Source organism: Larimichthys crocea, chromosome XII (genome assembly GCF_000972845.2).
Source record: "Larimichthys crocea isolate SSNF chromosome XII, L_crocea_2.0, whole genome shotgun sequence".
Lineage (NCBI taxonomy): Eukaryota > Metazoa > Chordata > Actinopteri > Sciaenidae > Larimichthys > Larimichthys crocea.
The window spans coordinates 20,558,668-20,586,017 of NC_040022.1; the positions used below are offsets into that span (position 1 = coordinate 20,558,668).

Genomic DNA, 27,350 nt, shown 5'->3' on the forward strand with positions numbered 1-27,350 from the left:
CTTTTTTTTGTGTGCACGTGTCTTCCATAATGATACAAACCACCACAACCACTAACCACCAATACCCCCAAAACATGTGACGACACAATAATTTTCCACATTTCATATTGTGATTCTTTAGTTAAAATTATCTACATGACCACTCTTTTTTCTCTGTTTGTTTACAAACATATGATATAAAACAAATCTTTCAAATGTCGAGGAAAAAATGAAATATACTTCTGGATGTGACAAATTAATTTACTAAAAATAAATAAAATCTGACCCGCTCTTCTTACTTTGTTGTGGAGAATCAGAGGTCCATCCTCAATGGGAGGATGAACACCATTCATTTCTTCCGTCGGTGTTTCTCTCTGCACTGTGAGTCTTCTTTCTGTCCTATGTTTTGCGTTTTATCCGACAAGCTTGATGCATGGTCGTTTAGTGCTTACTAGATGGACTGTTTTTGGATTATGACTTAACACTGAAGAGATAAGAATTTTGAACATTAACTAATGGTTGTTGTTAACTTATTTTGTTATTCGTTTTACGTGTTATCCCTTTTTAACTAGCTATATTATTCGTCACTTCAAACATTTTTAACCGTCTAAATGTCTTGAGACATTGTTTCTCCTAAATGACAATTGGACACGTTCTGCCAGTCCAACTGCATTTCACTTCTGAAGCTGGTCTGGCTGTGTGTTCAGGAAAACTGCCAGTCTGTAAATCGGATTCTAAATGAGTTTCTTATATATGATCTAGATGAAGACATGAGGCAGATGACAGGATGCTCACATCAGAGGCGGAGTCATGCAAAATTCAATGTTCCACCTCTCTTATTCTGGACTTGCACGAGATGACAGAAGAACAGTTGGACACCACGTTCACATGATGGTCAGACCTCTGACAGATCTAAACCTAGCGATTTAAATCAGGCCTGGAGAATCTCACAGTTACCTGTTAAGCTTCTGGCATTTGTCATTCCAGTAGACTACTCGGATGGCTGAGGTTCAGACAGGCCTCCTGGAACGGACCGTGAGGGACGCTACTGAAGGTGGCAGCAGTGGCAAAATACTACTCTCAGTCAGTCCAGCCGGTTTTCGTCTCAGAGATACAACAGCAGAAGCAGTGTATCTGCAGTATGACACTAGTCTGAAGACTGAAGCTTCTGCTGTTTTATTATTGTGCTGATGAGGACTCACAGTGACTCTGAAGTGTTTGAACAGCTGTCAAAAATCCTAACAGTTACTCATCATTACTGGACCGATGACAATTTAAAAAATCATGAATTTAGTATATGTCATCTATTGCTTGTTGTGTTTATTGACAACAACATTCCATCATGAACCAAACAACATGGGACGTGAAGACATAAATTAAATAAAAAATATCTGACTGTTAATGATCACTTCTTCACAAAGCAGCCCAATGACTGTAAGATGTCCATCGATGAATAAAAGAAATAAAAACCTTTGTACACATTTCAGCCACAGGAATTAATGTTTACCATATTGATTTAAACTTGGACACATATGGATGTGACAAAAATGTTGCGTTTTTTAAAAATACACTAGAGGCAGTCAGTGTAAAGGTTCTCATTTGATCGAATGATTACGTAAAATGTCCACATCCACAATAGATCAAATATAATTAATAATATGACAGGGTGAGAGGCTAATAAGCAGTTTTTAGGAAATGCTATAACTGTTGGTGATAGATAAACTATACATGATTCATATTATTGTAAATTTCTCTGTGTTGCCCATATACTCAAAGTGACGAATGGGGAACACGAGGCTTCATACAGAGGTGCAATTATGAGTTATTATTATGGAATAAATCTTGTTGTTAACTGTGTCAGATGACAGATTTTTGCATGATGATTGCAATATAAGTGGTTTTATTTTTCAAACATGTTTTTGTTAGAATTTTACACAAATGAAAACAGACAACAGCTGACTTGGAGGGCAGACTGTTGCTGACATTCCCCATTTTCATTAAATTCTCTAGTCTGGTTCTTTCCTCCCTATAGAGGATAGTCAATGCAAAACTTTGAGTTTTCTACCTCTACTTATCTGACTGCAGAGAGGATGACAAGAACAGGGAACCACAGTTTCAATATGGACTATAGGACAGGATGCTGCTTTTAACTATCTGCTGGGGCGGTGAAGATCTTCACGATCTTTCATTTGATGTTATTTTAATTGTTGTAAATAAGAGCTTTCGTTGTTTGATGATGCGTTTTCTTTGCTGTCTTGATAGGGTTGTGGTCAAGCCTTTACCAGAATCTGAACCAGGATTAAAAGGGCTGGAGAATCTCACAGATTGACCTGTACACACTCTTGGACTGTTCATTCAGCAAGCTAGTATGGGCTGGATCAGGCAGGGCTCCTGGAAAAGGACTGGGTTGGCTTGCCTGGATCTCCTGGAGTAGAAGCAAATACTACTCTCAGTCAGTTCAAGTCCGGTTTACCATCTCCAGAGACGATGGCAGGAGAAGCTCTTTCTGCAGATAAACAGTTGAAGACTGAGATTCAGCGTTTATTATTGTGCTCGAAGAGCCCACGTGACGATGGTTGTTGAGCAGCTTACAAAATCCTACAGTACTCAGCGGGATCGTTTCATTTAAATACACAGTAAGAATTACTAGCATAATGGTGTCATTGTCGAATAGGTGACTTACACATGTATATGAGACGACAATAATGTCACGGCGGAATACATGACAAACATTTGACCAGTAAATGCCTAAACTATATTGTTTGAATATCCTCGATCATGAAACCATTGATTCTTTAACAATCTGTAGCTGACTGAAAGCCACTCAATAAAGATAAACCACAACTATTTACTCAACATAAAGGGATTCAAATAGATCTAATAAGAATATATTTTTATGCGTCCAAAGACAGTATCAAACCCATTGCCCTAGCACATCATACGAAATCTAATTCAATCAAATTAAGACCCTTACTTATTACCAGAGAGGTTGAAGAACAGTGGACACGTTACATGATGCATTACAGAATGCTGATTCTTCACTGATATATTATATCTATCTTCTATTATATATGTAGTATTTGCCTATATTAGTATATATGTGATCGTTTATTATGTACTATTATAAGACTATAGGTATATGGTCAGACTCTGACAGAACTTGAACCGTGATTACAAAGGCTGGAGAATCTCACCAAATTGACTCTGTACAAGCCTCTGGATGTCATTTCAGTGAGCTTTGCGATGGGCTGGGTCGACAGGTTCCTGGAAAGAACTGAGAGTGGATGCTCATATCAATGTGATGGTAGCCACACTTTTTACTCCCAGTCCAGTCCAGGGAGGTTTACCATCTCCAGAGACAGGCAGACAGCGGTGTATCTGCAGATGAACATGTCTAAGATCTGACAGATTCTGCTGTTTATATTGTGCTCGAGACTCCAATGCAGTGATTTGTTGCTTAAGCAGTTGTACCAAATCCTACGTTACTCATCAGACTCTTTGATTCACATCTCAGTTTAGGTAGGTTGAAGTAAACTTATTTTCTTTCCTTTACATCAAAAACATTTTATTAGTTTTGTTAATTGAGTCTCAAAACTATTCATGACAAATCGTTATTTATTTCTGAAACTATCGATTTGAATTACTTAAATATGCAAAAGTGTCACTAAATTAACAGATGTGTATTAACAGACCTTCAGTGTCTATTGAAACTATTCCTCAAAGAGAAAATCACAAACTAATATAAACAATTTATGTTTTTAGCAACCTAACTTTCAATCTGCAGACTGATAATTTGCTGTGTTTGAATACGTAAAATGAGAGCTACATTCATTCAGTACATATTTTACACTGAAAGCACTTGAATTTTGATCTCTGTGCAACTGAGCAACAAACAGATCCCCTTTAAAAACAATTTAATATTTAACAACTGGATACAAACATCCACAGCATTACTTCAAAGCTAAATGAATTATTAAATTCAGCAGTCACCTGAATCAGCACAAGAGAATAACCCAAACATGCATCAGCATAAATAACTAAGAAGAGGAGAGAGAGAGGGAGAGAGGAGACGAGAGATGAGGCGGAGAGAGACAGAACAGAGACAGAGAGAGATGAGAAGAAGAAGAGACATAACATACAAAGAGAGCGAGCACCGGCCTCGATAAAGCTGTTATTAATTCATCGAAATAAAAACAGTTATTTCTTGATTGTTTCACAGCGGTTTACATTCAGCAGGTAAGACACGCCCACGCAACCCCCTCACCTTCTCTCATAGGAGGAGTCAATGCACAAAACTCAGATGTCTTCCACCTCTACTTATCTGACTGCAAGAGAGGATGACAGAGGACAGTGGACACCAGTTTAACTGATGGACTATAGACAGGACTGCTTCTTTAACTATCTGCTGGGCAGGTGAGATCTTCACTGATCTTTCATTTGATGTGATTTGAAGTTGTTAAATTTCTTGTATGTCATGATTTTTGTGTTGTCTTGACAGGTGTTGATGGTCAGACTCTGACAGAATCTGAACCAGGCGATTAAAAGGCCTGGAGAATCTCACAGATTGACCTGTACAGCCTCTGATTCACATAGCAGCTATGGATGGCCTGGGTCAGACAGGCTCCTGGAAAAGGACTGGAGTGGATTGCCTGGATTGAACACAATGATGATAGGAAATTCTATCCAGTCTACTCTCAGTCAGTTCAAGGCCGGTTTACCATCTCCAGAGACAACAGCAGACAGCAGGTGTATCTGCAGATGAACAGTCTGAAGACTGAAGATTCTGCTGTTTATTATTGTGCTCGAGAGCCACAGTGACTGGAGTTGGTTGAACAGCTGCACAAAATCCTGCAGTACTCATTTGTACAGGATTAAGCGTTCCTGAGACAGAATTATGTTGGATATATAATAATATATCCAATATAATATAATAATGAAAACATCATTAACCGACAAAAAAACAAACATTAAAGACATAAAAAAATAAAAGTCTTACTGTAATGATCACTTCTTTACAAAACAGATATTAATGACCTGCTGAAATAATAACAATAATAAATACTACATGTTGCCATTTCAGCCACATTAATGTTATTAACATGATTCATTTACATCTGTTGGACAATATGGGATTAAAACATAATGTTGCAGTTGATTTCATAAAAACACTAGATGGCAGTCAGTGTCAAGTTTCTCTCTCCTCTGTCACTATAAAGTGACTCTCATATCTCACTGATCTTAAATGACTGACAGTCAAACCCTGGACTGGACTACAGTTTTATACTCACACTCTTTGTGAGCTCACTTCATTAAAACACTAAAAGAACATTTTAAGTGCTGAGTCAGCAGGGACTGCAGTTTAATGTGTTCATTTAGTTTCAGTTCACCATCTCACAAAGACTGAAGGAGCTGCTGTTTATTCTTGTGCTTGTGAGACATTGTGATGAAAGCTGAATAATACTGCAAGGCAAACTGCCCTGGAGTCTTGGAAGAAATTTGATACATAATCTAAATATGAACAAACTTGCCCCAGTCACACATTTTCCAAAATGAATTTTGTCCTACAGGCCCCTGGTCACCACATGACACCTGACATCAGAGAATTATGCACACACAGACTGAACTGGCTGAAATAATTGTAGGTAATGTATTTATATTGTCTTTGTGATGTAGCCTATAGTTTATTGGTCATAGGTGTGCAGATCGCTGCTATATGTCAACAACCTGTAAAGTAGTAGACCTTAAAGTTTCTGTCTGGTACTATTGTGTGTTATTTTTGTTGTGGTAATGAAGATGAACAAGTTACTCAATTTGAAATGTGTCAGAACTTTCAAACTTTAACTGTCCTTGATGGATAGTTCCTTACCATCAGTCTAGTTTCATTAGACAAGAAAAACAAAAGGCATCAAAGTCCAATCCTTTCATTTCCTCCCCGTAAGGAGGAGTCAATGCAAAACTCAGATGTCTTCCACCTCTACTTATCTGACTGCAGAGAGGATGACAGAGAACAGTGGACACACAGTTTAACATGATGGACTATAGGACAGGACTGCTGCTTTTAACTATCTGCTGGGCAGGTGAAGATCTTCATTAATGTTTCATTTGTAATTGTTTCAAATTCATTTTTGTTGTCAGCCAAAGCTTATTTGCTTCATATCTGGACAGGTGTTGATGGTCAGACTCTGACAGAATCTGAACCAGTGATTAAAAGGCCTGGAGAATCTCACCGATTGACCTGTACAGCCTCTGGATTCACATTCAGTGACTACTGGATGCACTGGATCAGACAGGCTCCTGGCAAAGGACTGGAGTGGATTGCCTGGATTAGTACTGATGGTAGCAGCACTAACTACCCTCAGTCAGTCAAAGGCCGGTTTACCATCTCCAGAGACAACAGCAGACAGCAGGTGTATCTGCAGATGAACAGTCTGAAGACTGAAGATTCTGCTGTTTATTATTGTGCTCGAGACTCACAGTGACTGGAGTTGGTTTAACAGCTGTACAAAATCTTAGAGATCTTTAGAAGATTGATACAGCAGAAGGATTAAGAATTTTCCCTTCATATTCATGTTCTATAGTTTTTCTATATTTTTTTATTGCTTTTTTCTTTATATCCTTCTATATTCTATTCATATTAAATACTTTAAATAATAATATCCAAAGTACTGAAAAAAATTTAATTGATAAAAACAAAAAACACAAACAAACAAACAACAAAGATCACTTGTTGATAAAAGGGTCACAGACAACACAATTAGAGGGCAGTGAGTGTCAAGTTTTCTCTTTTCTGGAGCTTGTGTCCTGATCGTCTGTCCTTTAGAGGCTCCAAGTGTCTGCAAACACTGAAACCATTAAAAGTCTTTTCTGTAAACCTGCAAAATCAGACTGAAGCTTTCAAACTATTCACATGATGCACGCAGACATGAAGAGAACATGCAAACTTCACATATTTCACTAAATGTCTAAATTAGTTTCAACTTACAGAAATGTAGATAATTACAATTTAAAAATGTTTTCATTTCTTTTTTAATAAAAGCATGTATGTTTGTCTTTTTCTTTTGAAACAACTGATGAACAAAGACTTATTTCCTGTTCTTTTTTCCTTTTTTTTGTTTCAGGAAGTTATAAATTACAAAGATGTGTTGCACTGTGCCAGAAGTTACAGAAACTGTGATCACAAAATCTAATTAGGGAATCCAGTAAGAGCACAGCAGCAACAAAACTGGAATGAATAAAATTGTTTGATGGAAACCGTCATAAAGCGTTTGGCTAAGGACACATCTCTTCTCAAACCAGGATATTTGAAACATTTATCTGTTTGTTTTAAAATGAATGGTCATGATACAAATGAGAGGAATTTTACTGTTGCAACAACAGGAGGAAAAAAAATAAATAGATGAAGTAAAAGAAAAAATAAATGAGTTATATGAAACAAAAAAAATAGAAGTAAAAATAAAATTGGGTAAGTAGTGATGTCGTTGGAAGGACTCCTGAAAAATGCTTCTTTGAAAGTAAAATCCAGTACATTTCTCTCCTCCCTGTGAGGAGGAGTCAATGCAAAACTCAGATGTCTTCCACCTCTACTTATCTGACTGCAGAGAGGATGACAGAGAACAGTGGACACACAGTTTAACATGATGGACTATAGGACAGGACTGCTGCTTTTAACTATCTGCTGGGCAGGTGAAGATCTTCACTGATCTGTCTTTTGATGTCTGACTTTAAGTCATACATTTCTTGCATGTGATGTTTTTTTCTTATTTTATCTTTATCTTGCCAGGTGTTGATGGTCAGACTCTGACAGAATCTGAACCAGCGATTAAAAGGCCTGGAGAATCTCACAGATTGACCTGTACAGCCTCTGGATTCACATTCAGCAGCTATGCTATGAATTGGATCAGACAGGCTCCTGGAAAAGGACTGGAGTGGCTTGCTTTTATCTATGGTGATGGTAGCGGCACTTTTTACTCTCAGTCAGTCCAAGGCCGGTTTACCATCTCCAGAGACAACAGCAGACAGCAGCTGTATCTGCAGATGAACAGTCTGAAGACTGAAGATTCTGCTGTTTATTATTGTGCTCGACAGCCACAGTGACTGGAGTTGGTTGAACAGCTGTACAAAAACCTACAGCACTCATCTTAACTGAACTGGTTGATCCTGAGAAAGAGGGTCATTGTGTAACATCACAAACCATTAAATAAGTAAAAGTCTTATTGTTAAGATCACTTCCACAGAAAACAGCCAGTGACAGCAAAACAATCATTATCATGAATGAAACGTAAAATGTGAGTGTTTAGTTTTAATGTCAATCAATTTCATTTCATCCATTTCATTCAGCCTACATATAGAGATAGATGCCCCAGTGACATATTGACTAAAATGAATTGTGTCCTACAGGCCCCTGGTCACCACATGACACCTGACAGATCATCAGGGAGACACACAGACTGAACTTTCTTCACGTTTTTGATAAAACAGAACTAAAAAAAACATCAGACAATAGCAAAATAATTTCAGTGCTGAGCTGAAATCATTACAGGTAATTTATTTATATTTACTGTCTCTGTGGTACAGTATAACCTAGCATAGTTTATTGGTTATATGTGGGCAAATTGCTGCTGTCTGTCCACACCTGTAAAAGTGTGGTACTTCTCTCTGGTGTGACTGTTTTGTCTTTTAGCTGCTGTGTTACTGTTGATGAAGAATTTACTCAATTTTAAACTTTAAATGACTTGGACGGACGATTCCAGGTCATTAAACATTCAGTCTAGCTTCTTTAGACAAGAGACATTTATGTTAAAGCCAGTTCTCTCCTCCATGTGAGGAGGAGTCAATGCAAAACTCAGACGTCTTCCACCTCTACTTATCTGACTGCAGAGAGGATGACAGAGAACAGTGGACACACAGTTTAACATGATGGACTATAGGACAGGACTGCTGCTTTTAACTATCTGCTGGGCAGGTGAAGATCTTCACTGATCTTAGTATTGGTTAGCTTTTATTTTTGTCACATGCTTATTTCGCTTGATGTTTTTATCCCTCTTAACAGGTGTTGATGGTCAGACTCTGACAGAATCTGAACCAGTTGTTAAAAGGCCTGGAGAATCTCACAGATTGACCTGTACAGCCTCTGGATTCACATTCAGTAACTATGACATGAACTGGATCAGACAGGCTCCTGGAAAAGGACTGGAGTGGATTGCTTATATCAGTAATGGTGGTAGTAGCATTCACTACTCTCAGTCAGTCAAAGGCCGGTTTACCATCTCCAGAGACAACAGCAGACAGCAGCTGTATCTGCAGATGAACAGTCTGAAGACTGAAGATTCTGCTGTTTATTATTGTGCTCGAGAGTCACAGTGAATGGAGTTGGTTGAACAGCTGCACAAAAACCTACAGTACTCATTTGTACAGGACTAAGAGATCCTGAGAAAGAATTATATTGAAATATTGATAAAATAAAAAAATAAAAAAAGGTAATACTGTAATGATCACTTCTTTACAAAACAGCTAATGATAGCCAAATGACCAGCTGAAATAATAATAATAAAGAGTACTACATGTTGTCATTTCAGTCACATTAATGGTATTTACATCTGTTGGACAATATGGGATTAAAACATAATGTTGCAGTTGATTTAATAAAAACACTAGATGGCAGTCAGTGTCAAGTTTCTCTCTCCTCTGTCACTATAAGGTGACTCTAATATCTCACTGATCTTAAATGACTGACAGTCAAACCCTGGACTGGACTACAGTTTTATACTCACACTCTTTGTGAGCTCACTTCATTAAAACACTAAAAGAACATTTTAAATACTGAGTCAGCAGGGACTGCAGTTTAATGTGTTCATTTAGTTTCAGTTCACCATCTCACAAAGACTGAAGGAGCTGCTGTTTATTCTTGTGCTTGTGAGACATTGTAATGAAAGCTGAATGAATAATTGATACCACAAGACAAACTGTCCTGGAGTCTTGGAAGAAAAGCAATGTCTTCCTTTTTCACATGTTTGCTCCCTCAGCAGTAATCCACCTCAATGAGGTGACCCATCAATTTGAATTGAAAGTGTGTGAGACTGACAGTGTAGCTTGTGCTGTATAAAGGTTCTTTTTAGCTACACACCATGACCTGGAGTCGTAACACACAAATCAATCTCTTGGATGTTAAATGTGATTGTTTAGTTTAATATCAATCAATTATGTAGTTTTATTTCATGCACACATAAATGTATAGCCTGAATATAGACATACATGCCCCAGTGACATATTTTCCAAAATGAATTGTGTCCTACGGGCCCCTGGTCACCACATGACACATGACTTTAGAGAATTATGGACAGACGGACTGAACTTTCTTCATGCTTTCCCTGAAACAGAATTAAATCATCTGACAATAGCAAAATAATTTTAGTGCTGAGCTGAAATAATTGTATGTAATCTATTTATATTCAGTGTCTCTTTGGTATAGCTTAGCATAGTTTATTGGTTATATGTGGGCAGATCGCTGCTGTCTGTCAACAACCTGTAAAAGAATGGACGTTTGTTTCTGTCTGGTGTTATTGTGTGTTATTATTTCGTTTCTTGTGTTAATGTTGATGATGTTACTCAATTTGAAATGTGTCAGCAACTTTCAAACTTTAACTGTCCTTGATGAATAGTTCCTTACCATGAGTCTAGTTTTATTAGATAAGAAAGACAAGAGGCATCAAAGTCCAATCCTTTAATTTCCTCCCTGTGAGGAGGAGTCAATGCAAAACTCAGATGTCTTCCACCTCTACTTATCTGACTGCAGAGAGGATGACAGAGAACAGTGGACACACAGTTTAACATGATGGACTATAGGACAGGACTGCTGCTTTTAACTATCTGCTGGGCAGGTGAAGATCTTCACTGATCTTTCTTTTGATGTTTGCTTGTAAGTTGTAATTTTGTTGTTCCTGATGGTTTTCTTTGTTGTCTTGACAGGTGTTGATGGTCAGACTCTGACAGAATCTGAACCAGCGATTAAAAGGCCTGGAGAATCTCACAGATTGACCTGTACAGCCTCTGGATTCACATTCAGCAACCACTGGATGGGCTGGGTCAGACAGGCTCCTGGAAAAGGACTGGAGTGGATTGCTTTCATTGATAGTGGTAGTGGTAGCACCAAATACTACTCTCAGTCAGTTCAAGGCCGGTTTACCATCTCCAGAGACAACAGCAAAGAGCAGCTGTATCTGCAGATGAACAGTCTGAAGACTGAAGATTCTGCTGTTTATTATTGTGCTCGAGACTCACAGTGACACAGGAAGCACCAACGCTGTACAAGAACTTATACATGTTCAACTTCTACATTTTCCATTCACATAAATTGATGTTCAACATCATACCCACTCAGAGAAACAACATCTGAAGAAAAATGCTTCATCGGTTTGAGTGCAGCTCTGGTGTTCTCTAATATGTAGTTAAGGGAGATGTAAAATTTAATGTCCTTTTGACCTGACTGTGACTGACATAAATTAAGTAATTAAATAAAAATAAAATTTTTACACACACAATAAAAAAATTCAACCCACCATCACTTGTCAGGGGTTAGGGTTAACCCTAACCCCAGCCGAGGAGAAGCCCTCAGAAGAATAATTATTTCAACATTAGTTTACTGTTAAAGAGAGAAACTTCTTTAGATTTTATAAGTTTGAAGCAAAAAGCATATGATGTGAAGGGTTAAACATGCTAACAGTTTAACAGTTTAACATGATGGACTATCTGCTGGGCAGTTCAGCATCTTCACTGATCTTTCATTTGATGTTTACTTTTAAGCTGTAAATGTGTCGTTTGTATGATGGTTTTTGTTGTTATCTTGACAGCTGTTCAGACTCTTCTGGTTAAATCTCTAAAAGCATCATCATAATTAAAAAAATATCTAAACAAAAAATGCAAAACAATAGTCAGAGTCATGTTTTTCCAGAGAAGTGAGATGTGGTGAATTTTCTCACACAGGTTTCAGTTCCTGTATGTCTTCAAACATCTGCAAACACTAACTAACTAACTAACTATTTATAGTATTTTGTGCAAACTTCAGACCGGCAGCATTAGACTGAAGGTTTCAAACTATTTACATGATCCTGGCTGCTGTCAGTAAATGCAGTCAGTAAGTTCAGTAACCTCAGAAATGAAATGAATGAACAAATGCTGCAATTAAAAAAGTACTTTTACTCATACCTTTAAAATTGATATGTTATGTAGATGGTGAAGTGCTGATAGTAAATAACAACTCACATCATATTCAAAATGTATGTTAATGATTAAAAAACATATTAAACACACTGTAAACAAGTCTTATAGAACGCAACATTATTGGTGGTTACTCCTTTTTTTCCCCCATTGTTCCACATCATCATTATTATTCCAATGTTGATTTTAATGAATATGTTTTGATGATCCATGATTCATGTTAATGATTCATGATTCCATGATTCATTCTAATATTCACATTAAGTTGTTTAAATAATGATATGTTGTTCGTACAATACATCTAATCATTAATTGTTTAGTAAATACAGTAAAAATAAAATTAACAGTTGTTTCATTTCTGTAAATGCAGGAACATTTTCAAAAAGTGTATAAGGACATTAATATATCAGACATAAAGCAGAGATGATTTCCACTCTACGGATATTAAAACAGTCAACAGATTATATTCTATTGGCTCCAGTTAGACCCAATGCAAACTCAGTGACCTTCCTTGTTACTCAGCTATAAAAACTTCACATCAGGCTGTCAGTGGAGTTCACAGCTCGTCACTTTCAACGCAAACCATGTTTTCTGTAGCTCTGCTGCTGCTGTTGGCAGCTGGATGTGAGTCTCTCTGGATTTGTCAAAGTTAACAGTTATTTTATTATGACAGTATAACTTGATCATTTGTTACAATTTTTTTTGGAGTGAAGTGTCAACAGTTCACACAGCCAACCTCTGTGACTGTGCAGCCTGGTCAACGTCTGACCATCACCTGTCAGGTCTCTTATTCTATTGGCAGCTACTTCACAGCTTGGATCAGACAGCCTGCAGGGAAAGGACTGGAGTGGATTGGAATGAGAGCTACTGGAGATTCACACTATAAACATTCTCTAAAGAACAAGTTCAGCATTGACTTAGACACTTCCAGCAACACAGTGACTCTAAACGGACAGAATGTGCAGCCTGAAGACACTGCTGTGTATTACTGTGCCAGTGAGCCACAATAACACAAAGCTTCAGTAGAACAAAAACCCCTCAGTGCCTGAACACTTACATGAAGACACCAGAGGAGGAGCCCTCAGACCACTTATGATTTCAACACCAGTTCACTGTTATAATATGACCGTATGCCTGTTTATCACAACTAGAGAAACACTGTTTAGATTTTATTAAAACCTTTCCGATGTAATTAGAGACCTGTCATTCTTCTGCTTCTTTCAAAAACACTTGATCAAGCTGTCTACACTCAAGTTTTTGCTTCACCAGAACAACTTGCTTGAACCCCATCAGTCTGGTTTAAGGCTCAGGTTCTGCCTTCTGCCTATTTACATGCCACCTCAGGACCTCATTTACAGTGTAACTTAATGAAAATATGCCATCACTGAGCTGCTCCTCCTTCCAGGGAAGACATCTTTTGTCATTGACCTCTCCATTACCACTGAGAACTCTGCAGTTCTCACTGCACTCTGCAGTACTCTCTGTGTCCCCAGACTACAAGAATTCTAGACCAGGTGTTCTTGGCTTTCAGTATACACAGGCAACACAGCCCCTCCTGCAAATTCATTCACCACAGCATCAGGAGGATGCATTGGTTGCTTACCCAGAAGCGGAGCAGGCTCTGTTCCTCATCCAGAATGCACAAGCACAGTCCGTCTTTACCCTGTCCAAATTCAGGTGTCTTTGCATAACATAATGAACCTGAAGTCAAGCTCTCTTCTGATGGCACCTCACAGTCCTGTCAGTGGATGAATGTGTGTATGAATGGGTGAATGTGACATGTAGTTTAAATTAACATAATTTTTTTTTACATTTTCAGTTTAGGTAGTTCATGAAAACCCAATTATCCTTTTTTCTGTGATATTTTGATTTCAATTCAAAGCCACATTTGCTGAAAAACTGTTATTATTATTCTAAACATGGATTAGGATTGCTTAAATATACAAATTGAGTGTGACATCAGTGTTAAAATTACGTGACAATCACCCACAATAGAGTAACCCACAAACATTACTAGCATAAATAAACAGGAATATTTTAAAAATGTTAATACCATTTGTAATTCAAATTCGAGTAATTCAACCTCATGGTGATTAATTATAATTAAGACATAATTGGTAAATTTAAAATCCTGTGAAATGAATGCCAGTAAACTTTTGACTTGAAAACCTTGTCAGTTATTTAGTCTTCCTTGTCTCCTTTTTACAGTACGCTCCTCTCTTCTTTGAACATTATCCTACGAAAATGTCTTAAATGTTATTTCTTCCTAAATGACAATGACAAGTCCTGTCCAGTCCAACTGTATTTTATATGCTGTGTTTGACTGCAGCTTATAATATAACGTTCCTAAAAGGTTTGAGGATCATGGTGAATTAAAGACATGAATGGTTCTATGGACTGAAACACAGACACAAACATTTTCTCTCATAGGTGGAGTCAATGCAAAACTCAGATGTCTTCCACCTCTACTTATCTGACTGCATATTTGATAACAATTTTGAAAACATTTTTTAAACAATGCAAAGTTTTGAACACTTCTAATGAGAAACTTATTCAACCATTAACCAATTAAAAACACAATAAAGGTCATTTGTTCGTGAAGGGATCAAAGACACAACAACACAACAATCTGGTGACCCTAGACTTCAAACACAAATCTAATTTCACTCAATTTAAATTCACACAAGAGCACAATTCAACTTCTAAAGATTTGAATTTGAATTCCAATTCAAAATTGAGATGCATGAATACAATGTATTTGTCTGAACTCACAATAAACAATAGGTGATGACAATGTCCAAAGGTGTTCTCTCCTCCCTGTCCATGCAAAACTCAGATGACTTCCACCTCTACTTATCTGACTGCAGAGAGGATGACAGAGAACAGTGGACACACAGTCAAACCTTGGACTGAACTAGAGTTTTATACTCAAATCCTTTTTGATCTCGCTTCACAAAAACACTAATGCAACATTTTAAATGCTGAATCACTTTAGTGTGTTCATTTCGTTGTAGTTCACCATCTCAAAGAGATTTCAAGATAAACAGCTAGAAGACTCAAGGAGCTGCTGTTTATTCTCTTTCCCTCAGCAGTAATCCACCTCACTGAGGTGACTGATCAGTTTTGAAATGAAAGTATATGAGACTGACAGTGGAGCAAGTACTGTATAAATGTAATGTGAGTGTTTAGTTTTAATGTCAATCAGTTTCATTTCATCCATTTCATTTAGCCTACATATAGAGATAGATGCCCCAGTGACATATTTACTAAAATGAATTGTGTCCTACAGGCCCCTGGTCACCACATGACACCTGACATCACAGCATCAGGGACAGACTGAACTTTCTTTACGTTTTCTCTAAAACAGATCTAAATAAATTATGATGATGATGATGATGATGATGATGATAGGGGCTTTATTTTGTCATTGTAGCAGTACAAGTACAGTACAACGAAATTGCAGACCAGTCTGTCCATACAAATAATACATGTAATATGACAATCATCCGACAATAGCAAAATAATTTCAGTGCTGAGCTGAAATCAATACAGGTAATTTATTTATATTTACTGTCTCTGTGGTACAGTATAGCCTAGCATAGCTAATTGGTTATATGTTGGCAGATTGCTGCTGTCTGTCTGTGGTACTTGGTCTCTGGTGTGACCAGTGATGTTTTGTTTTTTAGCTGTGTTACTGTTGATGAAGAATTTACTCAATTTTAAACTTTGAATGACTTGGACGGACGCTTCCAAGTCATTAAACATTCAGTCTAGTTTCTTTAGACAAGAAACATTTATGTTAAAGCAAGTTCTTTCCTCCTTGTGAGCACAAACAGTTTGTTTGATTTACTGTAGGTTCACACTATGACGATTCACTAAAGACACAAGTTTAGTATTGACTCATACTCTTAAAGCAACACAGTGACTTTAAACGCACAGAATGTTCAGACTGACACTGCTGTATTAAACTGTGTCAGAGAGCAACAATAACTCAAACAATCAATAGAAAAAAAAAGAAAAAAGAAAACACCTCAGTACCCTAACACTGAAACATCGATGTGTATTTCACCTTGAAAATCTTAATTACACTATCATCATACAACCCATTTCTTAAACCTTTCAATTAACCATAAGTAAGTGCTTTAGTAACTAAATCAGTAATGTGATGATAAAGTCTCAAAAGTCATCTCACTGTTTCACACTGTTTTTGATTTTAATTATATTGTCAATTACATATCACTTGTGATGAAAACATGAGGTGAAAAATGATGATTTTATGTTGTACTGGAAATCATTTTGGAACATTTGAATACATGTATAATACATGTGGTCCATCATCAGCACATGATGTATTTCCTCTCGGGTGTTTACTTGACCAACAAAAATACAAACAATTAAATTGTTTTGCATTTTATAATTAAATAATTTATAATTTATATGCCCAAACAGCTTAGTTTGACTCATCATATCAAATCTCCTAAAGTTATTTTGTGACACTAATAATATTAACAACATCAACAACAACAACAACAACAACAACAACAACAATAATAATTCAAATGAATTCCAAATGAGAATTAAAAATTTTAAATAGAGTTCCATGAATCAAATTTGACTCTACTTAAACCTAACCTACTAAAACCAAAGTGATTCTTTGTGAGGAGGAGTCAATGCAAAACTCAGATGTCTTCCACCTCTACTTATCTGACTGCAGAGAGGATGACAGAGAACAGTGGACACACAGTTTAACATGATGGACTATAGGACAGGACTGCTGCTTTTAACTATCTGCTGGGCAGGTGAAGACCTTCACTGATCTTTCATTTGATGTTTGGATTTAAATTATAAAATGTGTTTTTTGCTGTTTGTATGATGGTTTTCTGTGCTGTGATGACAGGTGTTGATGGTCAGACTCTGACAGAATCTGAACCAGTGATTAAAAGGCCTGGAGAATCTCACAAATTGACCTGTACAGCTTCTGGATTCACATTTAGCAGCTACCATATGGCCTGGATCAGACAGGCTCCTGGAAAAGGACTGGAGTGGGTTGCCTGGATTTATACTGGTAGTAGCAGCAAATTCTACTCGCAGTCAGTCCAAGACCGGTTTACCATCTCCAGAGATGACAGCAGACAGCAGGTGTATCTGCAGATGAACAGTCTGAAGACTGAAGATTCTGCTGTTTATTATTGTGCTCGATACTCACAGTGACTGGAGTTGGTTGAACAGCTGTACAAAATCCTACAGTACTGAGCTGTTTTTCCTGAATATTCATATTCAATTTTTTTCTTTATATTCATATTCACATTCAATATTTCAAATGAGACATTACACAAAGTCATGAAAAGAGACAGATTATTATCAAAATTAAATTAATATATCAGACATAAAGCAGAGATGATTTCCACTCTGCGGATATTAAAACAGTCAACAGACTATATTCTATTGGCTCCAGTTAGACCCTGATGCAAACTCAGTGACCTTCCTTATTGTGCTCGAGACTCACAGTGACTAAATTGTTTGAACAGCTGCACAAAATTCTACAGTACTCATTTGTATGGGATTAAGAGATCCTGAGAAATAATTATATTGTAATATAGATAAATTAACGAAAATTAATAATGAAAAAAACATTAAAGACATAAACAAATAAAGGTCTTACTGTAATGATCACTTCTTTACAAAACAGCTAATGACCTGCTGAAATAATAACAATAATGAATACTACATGTTGCCATTTCAGCCACAATAATGTTATTAACATGATTAATTTACATCTGTTGGGCAATATGGGCTTAAAACATAATGTTGCAGTTGATTTAATAAAAACACTAGATGGCAGTGTTTCTCTCTCCTCTGTCACTATAAGGTGACTCTCATATCTCACTGATCTTAAATGACTGACAGTCAAACCCTGGACTGGACTACAGTTTTATACTCACACTCTTTGTGAGCTCACTTCATTAAAACACTAATAGAACATTTTAAGTGCTGAGTCAGCAGGGACTGCAGTTTAATGTGTTCATTTAGTTTCAGTTCACCATCTCACAAAGACTGAAGGAGCTGCTGTTTATTCTTGTGCTTGTGAGACGTTGTGATGAAAGCTGAATGAATAATTGATACTGCAAGACAAACTGTCCTGGAGTCTTGGAAGAAAAGCAATGTCTTCCTTTCTCACATGTTTGCTCCCTCAGCAGTAATCCACCTCACTGAGTTGACCCAAGGTTGTGGGGACTGGAGCCAATCTCAGCTGACATAGACAAGTCGCCAGGTTATCACAGGCTGACAAATAGAGACAAACAATCATTCACACTCACATTCACATCTGGGCAATTCAGTCAAAGAGGGTTCTGTCCTCCCTGTAAGGAGGAGTCAATGCAAAACTCAGATGTCTTCCACCTCTACTTATCTGGCTGCAGAGAGGATGACAGAGAACAGTGGACACACAGTTTAACATGATGGACTATAGGACAGGACTGCTGCTTTTAACTATCTGCTGGGCAGGTGAAGATCTTCACTGATCTTTCATTTAATATTTACTTTTGAGTTGTAAATTTGTTGTTTGTGTGGTTTTCTTCTTTACAGGTGTTGATGGTCAGACTCTGACAGAATCTGAACCAGCGATTAAAAGGCCTGGAGAATCTCACAAATTGACCTGTACAACCTCTGGATTGTCATTCAGTAGCTACAGTATGGTTTGGAACAGACAGGCCCCTGGAAAAGGACTGGAGTGGGTTGCATATGTAAAATATGACAGTAGTATCATCTCCTACTCTCAGTCAGTACAAGGCCGGTTTACCGTCTCCAGAGACAACAGCAGAGAGCAGGTGTATCTGCAGATGAACAGTCTGAAGACTGAAGATTCTGCTGTTTATTATTGTGCTCGATTGTCACAGTGACTGAAGTTGGTTGAACAGCTGCACAAAAACCTGCAGTACTCATCTCTGCTGTAACAATAAGAAAGAATTTGTGTTTTTATTTGATGTTTTGTGGTTGTCTTTAATAAAATAACGAAAACTGATGGAGATAATTATTCAACATAAAAACAAACAAACAAAAAACAACATTTAAAACACATTGAAAATGTCTTATTGTATGATCAGTTTTTCACCAACTTGGAATAAGATTTACTGGAGCTTCATATTACAAAGATTCACTAAGGAACAAGTTTAGTATTGACTCATACTCTTAAAGCAACACAGTGACTTTAAACAGACAGAATGTTCAGACTGAAGACACTGCTGTGTAATACTGTGCCAGAGAGCAACAATAACACAAACCATCAATAGACCTGAACAAAAAAACAACAACACCTCAGTACCCTAACACTGAAACATCGATGTATATTTGAACTTGGAACTCTTAATTACACTATTATCATAAAACCCATTTCTTAAACCTTTTAATTAACTGTAAGTAAGTGAATTAGTCACTGAATCAGTAATGTGATGATAAAGTCTCAAAATGTCTTAATGTAAATCATCTCACTGTTTTTGATTTTAATTACATTTTCAATTACATATCACATGTTGGAATGAAAACAAGAGGTGAAAAATGATGATTGCACGTTTTACTGGAAATAATTTTGGAACATTTGAATACATGTATAATACATGTATTCAAATGTTCCAAAATAAGTCTATAGTCCATCATCAATACATGATGTATTTCCTCTCGGGTGTTTACTTGACCAACAAAAAATAAAAACAATTGAAATGTTCTGAATTTTATAATTAAAAGTTTTGAGTTAAAATGTGCATCTTTGTTATTTATAACAGAACAGCTCGGGTTGACTCACATCAAATTTCTAATCACAATAGAATTTTATGGTTTTTCAGGGCTAAATTATGACATTTAACCATTTACATATTTCTGCACATTGTACATTTTTCATATATGTGGTTGATTTTTCAGGTGTGTTGTGTTCTTGCTTGTAGATTAACCCTGTGCAGTAGACCAACGAATAATTCCAAACATTTAAAATTCAAATGAGCACAACCTTTATCTTCGAAAGATAATTTGAATTCCAAATTTAAAATCGAGTTCCATGAATCAAATTTATTTGACTCTACTCACAATAAACAATAGGTGAAAACCAAAAAAAGTGATTCCCTGTAAGGAGGAGTCAATGCAAAACTCAGATGTCTTCCACCTCTACTTATCTGACTGCAGAGAGGATGACAGAGAACAGTGGACACACAGTTTAACATGATGGACTATAGGACAGGACTGCTGCTTTTAACTATCTGCTGGGCAGGTGAAGATCTTCACTGATCTTAAATTTGATGTTTGAATTTAAGTTATACATTTGTTGTATGTGATGGTTTTTATCTTACCGTTATCCTGACAGGTGTTGATGGTCAGACTCTGACAGAATCTGAACCAGTGATTAAAAGGCCTGGAGACCTCAACAAATTGACCTGTTCAACCTCTGGATTGTTCATTCAGTAGCAACTGGATGGCCTGGATAAGACAGGCTCCTGGAAAAGGACTGGAGTGGTTGCTACCCTCAGCACTGGCAGTAGCAACATCTACTACTCTCAGTCACGTCCAAGGCCGGTGTTACCATCTCCAGAGTTGACAGCAGAGAGCAGCTGTTTCTACAGATGAAAACAGTCTGAAGACTGAAGATTCTGCTGTTTATTATTGTGTCGCGAGCCACACGTGACTGGAATGGTTGAACACGCTGTACAAATTCCTACAGTACTCAACTTTACTGAGCTGATAGAGACTAAGTATGATTTTTTTCCTCCTATCATTCTTCCATACTTTTTCTCTTTTTTATTCCTTTTTTTTTTATTTAATATTAACATTAATATTTTTAATAATGCATTATAGAAGTCCTGAACACTGTCCCTGATAAAAAGATTATTTACAAAAATTAAAAAAAACACAAAAAGATGAACTTAGGGTAAAAAACAACACCATCTTGTGGCTGAATAAAATATAACAACAAATATTAAAATTTTAGAAATGAAGTGCCTAATGACAGAATCTAAAGTGAGTTATAACATGAGAAGTGGTGTTGAGAGAGATATTAACATTAAATATTTAAATAATTGCATTATAGAAATCCTGAACACTGTCCCTAATAAAGATTATTTACAAAAATAAAAAAAACACAAAAAAGATGACTTAGGGTAAAAAACAACACAATCTTGTGGCTGAAATAAAAATACAACAAATATTAAACATTTCTAGAAATGAAGATGCATAAATGACAGAATCTAAAGTGAGTTATAACATGAGAGTGATGAAAGATTCCTTGTATGTCTTAAAATAAACCATTAAAAGTATTTTATGCTAGCCTGCAAACAGCCAAATAAGACTAAAGGTTTCAGACTACCTACATGATCCTGGCTGCTATTGTATTTTTGATTGTACCAAATGCAGTCTGTAAGTTCAGTAAATCAGAAAATGCAAAACCTTTTTACTTTAACAGGTGTGAAAAGTTGGCTCAGACAGTTTCTGTGACTGTGCAGCCAGGTCAACGTCCGACCATCACCTGTCAGGTCTCTTATTCTCTTGGCAGCTTCTTCACAGCTTGGATCAGACAGCCTGCAGGGAAAGGGCTGGAGACACTGGAGCTTCATACAGCAACACAGTGACTCTAAACGGACAGAATGTGCAGCCTGAAGACACTGCTGTGTATTACTGTGCCAGAGAACCATAATACCATAAACCATCAATAGACCTGAACAAAAACCTCTCAGTTCCTTAACACTTATAGCACGTGAAGTCACCAGAGGAGGAGCCCTCAGACCACTAATGACTTCAACACCAGTTCACTGTTAAAGAGAGAATCAGTCTTTAGATTTTAAAAGAAAATAAATTATTTCCACTGGATACTTTTTTCATCAAATTAAATCTTTGGACAGTATAATCACAGATTGTAATCATCTTATTTTATATTTTCATTTGAAAAACATATTTAATTATTATACATTCCATTAGTTAAACCCTTTTAATTAACTGTAAGTAAATAGATCATGACCAGAATCAGTAATCTGCAGCCAATTTCATGGTGATGTTAAAGGTTCAGACATTCTACATTGTGTTTGTTAGATATTCAAGTTTCACATTATGTTTTGATATATACAGTGTATATGATGTATTAAGTATTATTTCACTTTATCACTTACGATTAACCTTTAATTAAAATTTTTTGTCATACCATGGGGTTAAAAGTCACTTTGTAACATTTGAATAAATTAATTTTCTCTCAGATGTTTTCTTGTCAATCAAAACATACAAATAATCAAATAGTTTATATTATTTTATAACAATATAAATACAAGTTATTAATATTAGTTAAAAATTGTGTCAATTTCTAAGGTGTAAACTATAAAATCTAACAATCTAAATGTTGCTGCATAATTACATTTTTTCATATATGTGGTTAAATTTTCCGTTGTGTTGTGCTTCTGCTTGTTGGCCATACTCTAGACTTCAAACAAAAATCTAATTTCAAACAATTCAAATTCAGACAAGAGCACAAAATTTAACTTCTAAAGAATAATAATACATAATACACGTACATACATAATACAATGTATTTGTCTGAACTCACATTAGACAACAGGTGATGACAATGTCCAAAGGGGTTCTCTCCTCCCTGTGAGGAGGAGTCAATGCAAAACTCAGATGTCTTCCACCTCTACTTATGTGACTGCAGAGAGGATGACAGAGAACAGTGGACACACAGTTTAACATGATGGACTATAGGACAGGACTGCTGCTTTTAACTATCTGCTGGGCAGGTGAAGATCTTCAATGATGTGTTTCATTTAATGTTTTTAAGTTTTAGTTTGGAAATTGGTTGTATAATATTGTATGATGTTTTCGGGTTTACAGGTGTTGATGGTCAGACTCTGACAGAATCTGAACCAGTAATAAAAAGGCCGGGAGAATCTCACAGATTGACCTGTACACCACTGGATTGTCATCAGTTGGCTACAGTATGCACTGGATCAGACAGGCTCCGTGGAAAGGACTGGAGTGGGTTGCATAAGTGTCAGACATGACAGAAGCATCTCCTACTCTCAGTCGTCAAAGGCCGGTTTACCATCTCCAGAGACAACAGCAGACAGCAGGTGTATCTGCAGATGAACAGTCTGAAGACTGAAGATTCTGCTGTTTATTATTGTGCTCGAGATGCACAGTGACTGAAGTTGCTTTAACAGCTGCACAAAATCCTACAAATGGATATTTATACAGGACTAATATTAAATATTGATAGAATTAACATTAAATATTATAATAATAACATAATACTTAATAAAAACATTAAATACATAAAGAAATAAAGGTCTTACTGTAATGATCACTTCTTTAGAAAACAACTAATAATGACATGCTGAAATATTAATAATAATAAATGCTACATGTTGCCATTTAAGCCTCATGATGATTTTCATGAACATATTTTCCATTATACATGACTATGTTAATCACATTAAGGATACTGGTTATTGACACAATGTTTGAATATTTAATTGTTGTCAGTACAAAACATTTAATCATTAATGCGTAAAGCAGAGGTGATTTTCAGACATGCTTTCACTCAGATATAATAACAGTCAACAGACTCTTCTATTGGCCCTGGTTTGACCAGCATTGATGCTCCATATGTTTGATATTAGGCAAACTCAGTAACATCATAATGGCTGTTATAGCTGTTACTCAGCTATAAAAACTTCACATCAGGCTGTCAGTGGAGTTCACAGCTCGTCACTTTCAACATAAACCATGTTTTCTGTAGCTCTGCTGCTGCTGTTGGCAGCTGAATGTGAGCGGCTCTGGATTTTTTAAAGTTAACAGTTATTTTATTATGACAGTATAACTTGATCATTTGTTACAATTTATTTTGGAGTGAAGTGTCAACAGTTGACACAGCCAACCTCTGTGACTGTGCAGCCAGGACAACGTCTGACCATCACCTGTCAGGTCTCTTATTCTCTTAGCGACTACTACACTGCTTGGATCAGACAGCCTGCAGGGAAAGGACTGGAGTGGATTGGAATGAGACATACTGGAGGTTCATCCTATAAAGATTCACTAAAGAACAAGTTCAGTATCAACTTAGACACTTCCAGCAAAACAGTGACTCTAAATAGACAGAACGTACAGCCTGAAGACACTGCTGTGTATTACCTCCCCTAGTGCCTGAACACTTGTAACATGAAGCCACCAGAGGAGGAGCCCTCTGACCACAAATGATTGAGCACCAGATCACTGTCTACACTCCACTTTCTGAGATTTTCATTTTTTTCATCAATCACTGCAAAACACATTGCTACATATTCTGCATTGATGTTTTGTATGTAAATATATGTACTAGAATAATTGTAAAATATCATATAGGATTTAATGAACATATTTTTTGTCCAATATTCCAGTATTCAATATTAAAGTATATTATTCACAAAATAGCCCATTTTCTTTATGTGAGATGAAGACTAGAACATTTCAAATCCATTTTGATTGATTTTTGATCATTTCTTTGATAAAAAATCAATCAATTTTGATAATTTCTGTTTAATTTAAACATACTTTAGTCAGCTGATTTACTATCACCAGTGTGTAAATTAGCCTTGGGTGTTACTATAAGGAAGACAAGTGTGTGTTTGTGTGTCGGTGAGAGGACAGAAGAGCTCACATCAGTTCATCTTCAACATCAACCATGTTATCTGTAGCTCTGATACTGTTGCTGGCAGCTGGATCTTGTGAGGGGCTTTCAGTGGATTCACATTAATAAACACATTAGAATATTCAGATGAATGATGGAAATAATGTTGATTTCTGTTTCCACAGGTTAAACAGTATTCATTTCGCGCAGCCAGAATCAATGGTTGTGCAGCCTGGACAGTCTTTGACCATCACCTGTCAGGTCTCTGGATATTCTGTGACTGATAGCAGCTATGCAACAGGTTGGATCAGACAGTGTGAAGGAAAACCAATGGACTGGATTTTCCATCAGTGGGGTGGAGGTAGCTTTTATTAAAATAATGCTCTGAAGAACAAGTTCAGCAACAGCAGAGACACTTCTGCTGAAACAGTCTCTAAAAGGACAGAATGTGCAGCCTGAAGATACAGCTGTTTATTACTGTGCACCTGTCTCCATAATGATACAAACCACCAACAGACCGGCATAAATACCCCCAAACCATGTGACTGAACAATAATTTTCACATTTCATATTGCTGATTCTTTAGTTAAACTTTTGATCTTAAAACAAATCTTTTTAAAATGGATAAAAATAAAATATACTTCTGCCCCTGGATGTGACAAATGACTTTACTTAAAAAAAATAATTGCTGACCGCTTGTACTTTGTGTGGAGCATCAGAGGTCACATCCTCAGACTCAGGAGGATGAACACATTCATTCTTCCGCTGGCTGGTTTCTCTCTGCACTGTGAGTTCTCCTGCTTCCTAATGGTTTGTGTTTTATCAGACAACATTGACTAATGGTCAGTTAGTGATACCTAGATGGCTGTTTCACTGTCATCTGTCAGAAGAGGAGCCCTCAGAGAACTAATGATTTCAACACAAGTTGACTTTTACAGAGAGAAACCGTCTTTGTATTATGGATTAACACTGAAGATAAAGAACTATGAAATTGAATGTAAGGGTTTCTCTTGTTGTTAACCATTGTTATCCCTTTTTACAGCATATTCATTTTTTCCTTCAACATTTTTAACGTAAATGTCTGAGACATTGTTTCTTTCTAAATGACAATGACAAGTTCTGTCCAGTCCAATTGCATTTCACTTCTGAAGCTGTGTCTGGCTGTGTGTTCAGAAACTGCAGCTTGTAATAGGATTCAAATGAGGTTCCTAAAGACATGAGAGGTCCTACAGAACCGACATGGATACACACTATCAAAGGAGGAGTCAATGCAAAACTCAGATGTCTTCCACCTCTACTTATCTGACTGCAGAGAGGATGACAGAGAACAGTGGACACACACTTTAACATGATGGACTATAGGACAGGACTGCTGCTTTTAACTATCTGCTGGGCAGGTGAAGATCTTCACTGATGTTTTATTTGATTTTTGTTTTTGAGTTGTAAATGTGTATTTTGTCATTTGTAAGATGGTTTTCTTTGTTGTCTTGACAGGTGTTGATGGTCAGACTCTGACAGAATCTGAACCAGTGATTAAAAGGCCTGGAGAATCTCACAGATTGACCTGTACAGCCTCTGGATTCACATTCAGTGACTACTGGATGCAGTGGGCTCGACAGGCTCCTGGAAAAGGACTTGAGTGGATTGCCATCATTAGTAGTGGTAGTGGTAGCAGCAAATCCTACTCTCAGTCAGTTCAAGGCCGGTTTACCATCTCCAGAGACAACAGCAGACAGCAGCTGTATCTGCAGATGAACAGTCTGAAGACTGAAGATTCTGCTGTTTATTATTGTGCTCGAGACTCACAGTGACAGGAGTTGCTTAAGCAGTTGTACAAATCCTATAGCACTCATCAGACTCCCTCACTTGATTCACAGCTTCAGTTTAGGTAGTTGAAGTAAATGATTAATTTCCTTTACATCAAAACATCTTTTTAGCTCTTTTTAATTGAGTTTCAAAATCATATTTCATGACAAATCGTATTCTATTTCTGAACATCGATTTGAATTACTTAAATATGCAAAATGTGTCACTAAATTAACAGATGTTATTAACAGAGCTTCAATGTTCCATGAAACCTATTCCTCAAAGATGGAAATCACAATAATATAAACAATTTTAGCAACCTGAACTTTCAATTCTGCAGACTGATAATGAGCTGTAGTTTGAATACAGTTAAATGAGAGCTACATTCATTCAGTACATATTTACACTGAAAGCACTTTATGTCATTAAAATTGTTTCTCCTGTGCAACTGACTAACAACAGATGCCCTTTTAAAAAAACTTCAGAGCAAAATTAATTATTAAATTCAGCAGTCACCAGTATCACCACAAGAGAATAACCCACAAACATGCATCAGCATAAATAATAAGAGAGTGAGAGAGAGAGACAGACAGACAGAGAGAGAGAGAGAGAGAGAGAGAGAGAGAGAGAGAGAGAGAGAGAGAGAGAGAGAGAGAGAGAGAGAGAGAGAGAGACAGAGAGAGAGAGAGAGAAAGTGAGCGAGAGAGAGACATAACAGTAACAG

The 27,350-nt window shown here is 36.7% G+C and overlaps 2 gene segments (V, D, J or C); both read left to right on the forward strand.

Moving 5' to 3' along the window:
- Positions 1-10,807: 10,807 nt before the first annotated feature.
- LOC109141995 (immunoglobulin heavy variable 3-48-like) lies at positions 10,808-11,653 on the forward strand. The segment is given in 2 exon segments: positions 10,808-10,856; positions 10,945-11,653. Coding segments are annotated over 2 exon segments (366 nt in total).
- Positions 11,654-26,168: 14,515 nt separating this feature from the next.
- Positions 26,169-26,631, forward strand: LOC113747043 (Ig heavy chain V region 6.96-like). The segment is given in 2 exon segments: positions 26,169-26,217; positions 26,315-26,631. Coding segments are annotated over 2 exon segments (366 nt in total).
- Positions 26,632-27,350: the final 719 nt, after the last annotated feature.